At 40.8% G+C, this 6,229-nt stretch overlaps 1 protein-coding gene across 1 annotated transcript; it reads left to right on the forward strand.

Moving 5' to 3' along the window:
* Window positions 1-936: 936 nt before the first annotated feature.
* pcdh20 (protocadherin 20) lies at window positions 937-5,964 on the forward strand. The gene is made up of 2 exons (XM_074666723.1): window positions 937-1,079; window positions 1,502-5,964. Exons 1-2 carry the CDS (start codon window positions 1,032-1,034, stop codon window positions 4,121-4,123), a joined length of 2,670 nt encoding a protein of 889 aa, XP_074522824.1. The 5' UTR covers window positions 937-1,031; the 3' UTR covers window positions 4,124-5,964.
* Window positions 5,965-6,229: the final 265 nt, after the last annotated feature.

Genomic DNA, 6,229 nt, shown 5'->3' on the forward strand with positions numbered 1-6,229 from the left:
ATGTAATTAGACCAAACCCTCAGACTTCAGTCTCCAGTGTTGTCCAGCTGCCAGTCCCTCGTGATGTGAAATCAGCAAAGGCCTAAAGCACCATGAGACCAAATGAGAGTGTGAGACTGTCTCAATCTGCCCTTTACCAGAGAACTTCAATCACTCAATTTCTCTGAGCAGTATGCTTCCAATCCCCGCAAACAGCTGGCCCGGCATTTAGAACACATGAGGATTAGGGGGTTGATTTAGTTAAAGGCTCAATCCAGAACCAGACCATCGCACCACTTATGATGCCAAGATCACCTCTGTGCAGGGTTTGATCTATTTTCATGCCTTTTTGATTAATTTCACAAAGTCTAGACTGTATTTAGAGTCCAAACATTGCCTCAATTTCCCTGTTGGAATACAGTTGGAGTCACTGCAAAATAATCAAAGCTCTTCTGGGTATTACACTTAAACACACCTATCAGTCACATTTTTAAAGGGTTATGTTAGGGTGTTGTAAGAAACATGACACGTCATCATTATATCACTGTACATTCACTTTAATTCATTCTGTACTGTTTTTTTTCTTCTACAGTGGTTTTTAACTAATGCTGGATTAAAGTAATCCCCTCACTGTGGATATTTAACAACTTGCTTAGTCTCTCGTGTCATCATAAGCTCAGTCTGTAATCATATGTTGTCACTCTCCCACAAGAATACAAGGAATGCTGCTGCTTGTGACAACATGGGTGTGAAAGGAAAGTGCAGGTGTGTGTCAATGTCCTTTGATAGCTCTCACGAAAAAAAAAAGGAATCTGCAAACTCAAGTAGATTGCATGGTAGCCAAGGGCTCTTATTGGTTAACATGAGGGACCAATTTGCATACGGGGGGAGTGTCCTGAGCCAGCACTGGGATGAATGACTTGTTCAACTCAGATAGCAATAAGGCATAGGACTCAGCAGAGGTCTACGCTGCTCAACTCTCAAAATGCCTGTGTTACCCAGGCTGCTGCTCTTCCTGCTGTGAGTGGAAAGTACTGGACTAGGACAGAAACATGTTCAACAGCAGACACCCCAGCCTTAGCAAAAGAGGAGGAATCTGGGTAAGTTTTACAATAATTCCCTCTAAAGATTAAATTAACAGGAACATTTCATATCATGAAGGCAGAGACATGACTAGGCCCTTCTTCTTTGTCACTTTAATATTTTTATTCTTACATTCTTTCATGACACTTCATCTAAAAGAAACTCAACACCTAATTTTATGGCTAAAGTGTTAATAATATTGTCAGTTCAGATTGTTATTGAAGGATTGAAATAAGCCCTGCAACTAAACTGGTCTTGTAATTATGAATGTGAATTTTGTTTTAAGAAAAATTAAAGTAAAAAAAGGAAAGAAAGAAAGAAAGAAAGAAAGAAAGAAAGAAAGAAAGAAAGAAAGAAAGAAAGAAACATACTGTACATTTCACCTTATCATGCAACCCTTTGATTAAACTTTATCATCTTTAATTATTTTGTATTACAGGGATTGTGCATCCTCTTGCTTTACACCAGCCCTCTCTCCTGTTTTGCAAATTTCAGCCAAGCAAAAGAGCTCATCTATAAGATAAAGGAGGGATTACCGAGGGGGACCTTCATAGGGGCCATTGGAGTAGACCTAAATTTGGATTTTACTGTCGAGCCCCCTTTTATTTTCAATCTGCCGCAAAAGAGGGTCAACGACCAGTACGTGAACCTGAATAGTACCACGGGGGAGCTTTACACATCTGCTACTGAAATTGACAGGGAGATGCTCTGTCCTGATAACTCTGGAGGAAGTGGATGTGTCCTCTCCCTGGACGTGTTTCTTTTGCCTCAGCAGTACTTCCAGCTCATCAAAGTAAAGATCTACATTGAGGATGTCAATGACAACAGGCCAAAGTTCCCCGTGGATGAGATTTCTATGTCGGTTCCAGAAAATACACCCATCAATGCTCGTTACGCTGTGGAGCACTCTGCAGTTGATCCAGACCTGGGTCTACATGGAGTTCAGACATACTGGCTTGTTAATGACTTTGGTGTGTTCACGCTGGACGTTGAAGAGAATGAAGGGGGTGAGCTGACACCCTTCCTTATAGTGACAGAGGCTCTGGACAGAGAGACCCAGGCTGAGTACATCACAGATATCATCGCAGAGGATGGAGGGACACCTCCTTTACTTGGCGCAGCTACTTTGAAAATTGTAATCACAGATGTGAATGATAACTGTCCTCGATTCACAGAGTCACAAATTAATGTCACCCTGCATGGGAATACAACCAAAGGGGCACATTTGGCCCGTCTGCATGCTTTTGACCCTGACCTTGGTGCTAATGCTCAGATCAGCTATGCTTACAGCGAACGTTTGCCAAGGGAGACCAGGAGCTTGTTCCATTTGGACAGAGTCACAGGGGTGATCAAGCTAGCAGGGAAAATAGACACTGGCACCAACAGTTTTTACAAACTCACTATTCTAGCCAATGGACCTGGTTGTATCCCTGCTGTTGCCACTGTTTCTGTCCATGTCATCAAAGTTGTCACAGGACCCCCTGCAGTCATGCCCAGGTACATAGCACCAGAAAAGGAAGGTGTGGTCACGCTAAAAGAGTCTGAGCCAGCGTTTTCACCGATAGCTTTTTTTACTGTCAAAAACATTGATATGAACCAAAAGGTGGACTGCCATCTGGAAGGGACTGGTCCATTCAGGCTTGTCCCCTACCAGCTGTTCAAGAATGAATACCTTCTGGAGACCACAGAGCCCTTGGATTATGAGAAAACACAGGAGTATGAGCTCATTGTGGTTGCTAAAAATCAGAAAGAGCTGTTCATTAAGACCTTTCTAAAGGTTCAGGTACTGGATGAAAATGACAATGCTCCAATGTTTCAGCAGTCTTTGGTTCAGCTGTCCCTGGAGGAGAACAATCCACCAAATACCTTTCTGACCCAGTTCCAAGCCACAGACCCAGACAGCGAAGGCAGAGGTGAGGTAGTCTACCTCCTTGGAGGAGATGCTCCTGGGATCTTTGTTGTGGATCGAGTGACTGGTGTCCTGACTGTGACCACATCACTGGACCGTGAGGAGAAAGAGACGTACCGGTTCATTGTAAGAGCAGTGGACCAAGGTACACCAAGGAGAGAGTCGATTGCAACTGTGGTACTAACTGTAGAAGACCGCAATGACAACAGTCCACGTTTCATCAACAAGGACTTCACATTCTTTGTGCCAGAGAACTTCCCTGGATACGGTGAGATTGGTGTCCTCTCTGTGACAGATGCTGATGCTGGGAAGAATGGTTGGGTTGCTCTTTCAATCCTCAATGGAAGCGACATTTTTATGATAGACACAGGCCGAGGGGCGCTGAGAGCAAAGACTTCTCTAGACCGTGAGCAACAAGGGACATACCAGCTATGGATTGAGGCAAGCGATGGTGGGGAGCCTGCTCTTTCCTGTGTTACAATGGTGACTGTGCTATTGTTGGATGTAAATGACAACCCACCTATCGTGCTCTTCCCCCAGTCCAATCAGTCGTACATGCTAGTGCTTCCCAGTACAGTACCAGGAACATCTATCACAGAGGTCTATGCTGTGGATAAGGATACAGGCATGAATGCTGTGATTGCTTATAGTATCATCAAGAGGAAAGGTGGCGAACCAGGCTCGTTTGCTATTGACCCTGAAACAGGGAATATCACATTAAAGAGGGAGCTCAGCAACCGGGGTCTCTACAGCCTTCTGGTGAAGGTCACTGATCACGGTCAGCCTGAGCCCCTGTACTCAACAGTCATGGTAAACTTTTTTGTCAATGAAACTGTGAGCAATGAGAGCTACATCCAGAGTCTTCTGACCAGGGAGGCTGACATTGAGGTAGAGGAGAGGCCCTGGTATGTTGGCCAGATGAAAGATGGGCCTGAAAGGTATGAGTTGTTCCCCTGTCAGCCTGTCCTCATTGCTCTTTCAGTGACATGTCTGGGGCTTTTCTTCTCCCTTGTCACTTTGACATCATACATATGCTGTAGAAGATTTAAAAAGCAGCGAAAGAAAAGATCAGAGGTTGAAGTACCTTTGAAAATGAAAAATGACTCAACACAAATTGTGAACAAGAGGCTCAGGCAGATCTCAAATATCTGATTTTCAGCTGTCCATGAATCCAAAACCATCACTGTTTACACGAATGTTTACAAAACTTAATGTGAGAAATGTAATTCTTACATGAAGTTGCTTTTCTGCCTTTGACGTAAGGATTGTTATTTCAATAACATGACATTCATGTGTGAAACACAGAAAGCATTTGCTATTCTACATTTTTTATTTATAAACCATGTTACTTAAAGCTCCTGTGAGGAGTTTTTGACTGGTTACAAGACAGGCTGAGATGAATACTCTTTATGACATTATAAAGATTTCAGCTAATAATACATTTGATTACATAGTTAATACAGAATGAGATTCTTTGCTGACTTTAAACTTAACATGTGCCAGTTGTTTATTTTTAACAGAGATCAAATGTACTGCTTTGACAGGTGCGCCAGATTTTACACAAACTGTAAGTTCCTCACAGGAGCTTTTATAAGATGTCAGGTATCCAAAAACCAAAGTTCAAAATGTATCATGCCTGTGTCAAAAGTATGAACAACCTTATTACAAAGTCATGAAAGCAACTCATTGAGATTTACTTAGTCTAAGGTCCTATGTAAATACTGTAGAAATGTTTTACAACTTTATATAAAACTTGCATGAAAAAGAAAAATGAAGTTAAAGGCAGTGCAAAAGTTTCTTTTTTTCATCGTATTTGTTAGAAAACTTGCATCACTTTGCTACAACAGAGGGTTAGGGCCACATTAAGGAAGAAAAACATGATCCCAAGAATTACATTTTAAAACAAAAGAATGGTGATCAAAAAGCTGAATATTTACAAAGTTATTATTGGAGATGTATGGGATTGACATCTTAAAGTAAAGAACAGAAAGTGCTATTTGTACTGAATTAAGTTTGGATTTGTTGACAGAGAAGTTGTCATAGGCTATCAATTCGCACACTCCTCTTTATGACTGGGTACTTATTACGTATACAACCCAAATAATCACTTTCATGTAAAGTGTCGTCTCTTACAAGACACATGATTAGCCACAGCTAAGAAACTTTGAGGTGGCCACTGGAGTGGCCAATCGAATGTCACCCTCTGGCTTCGCCCCTGGCTGTGCCCAAGTAAAATCTCACAAGATGATCCATATTGCTTATTTCACAGATCCGTTCTTTCAAAACAATGGTAAAGCCTGACTTTCATCTGTTTTACAATTTCATTTTCATAAATATTACAATTTATGATTCATTCAAACAAATTTAAATTTACATGTTGGAATTCCAGTTTTTCTTCCTATACGGTGGCCCTAATACTCACATCATACTCCGTCCATGTACCTAACACTGTCTGCCACAAGTGCAAAGATCAAGGAAAAGTGATGAATCAAGATCTGTTTCTGTTTTCAAATATATTCCACATTTTAAATTAACAATACATGTTAAAATTTATGACAATGAAAGGGCTTATCAAATATCATGCTTCATTTAAAGCACCGGAAAGCTGTGATATTTGGAGAGTTCACCATGTCAATGACCATTTAGTTCTGTTGTTTTTGCTAACACACTTTGCATCAAAGCCCTGTGTTCTGTTCGAGAAGCATGACAATCTATTTCTGAAATTGAAAATTGCTGATTTGTCTAAAGGTTGTTTGCCTAAAGGCCACTCTGTTTGCTTCAGAGGTTTCAGAAGCCTCCAACAATTTTTGTAGCCCAGCTGTGATAAAGTGGAGTTGGTGTAACAGACTAATGAGGTTGAAAGTCTGTGCCTGATGTGTGACAGCCATGTGTTGTATCCAGATGTCCTACTTTCTGTTAATGCTTGCAGCATTTACTGATCATGTTTGTACAGCCTTTAAGGCCATTTCAAAATAGCAGAGTTTTACTGCACTCTCAACATCTTAAATTTTGTCCAAACATCCTTGTCATAGAACTGCTTTATGATACATCACCCTCCTTCTCTACAATCTAGCATTGTGTCTGTGAAAACTTGCAAAGTGTTTGTGAAAGAAAATTAAAGTAACTATTAAAGATATTTTATTTTTTTATAATACACTGGACTTTTTCCTGTGTTAATGTTACTTAATGTGTATGTGGGTAAGAACTGTTGCATTGAGTGAGGATTAAAGGGGATCAATTCCTTTTATCATTCTTAGA

This window comes from Halichoeres trimaculatus, unplaced genomic scaffold (genome assembly GCF_033239565.1).
Source record: "Halichoeres trimaculatus isolate MK-OKI-2021-1 unplaced genomic scaffold, fHalTri1.1 fHalTri1_scaffold_3, whole genome shotgun sequence".
Taxonomy (NCBI): domain Eukaryota; kingdom Metazoa; phylum Chordata; class Actinopteri; order Labriformes; family Labridae; genus Halichoeres; species Halichoeres trimaculatus.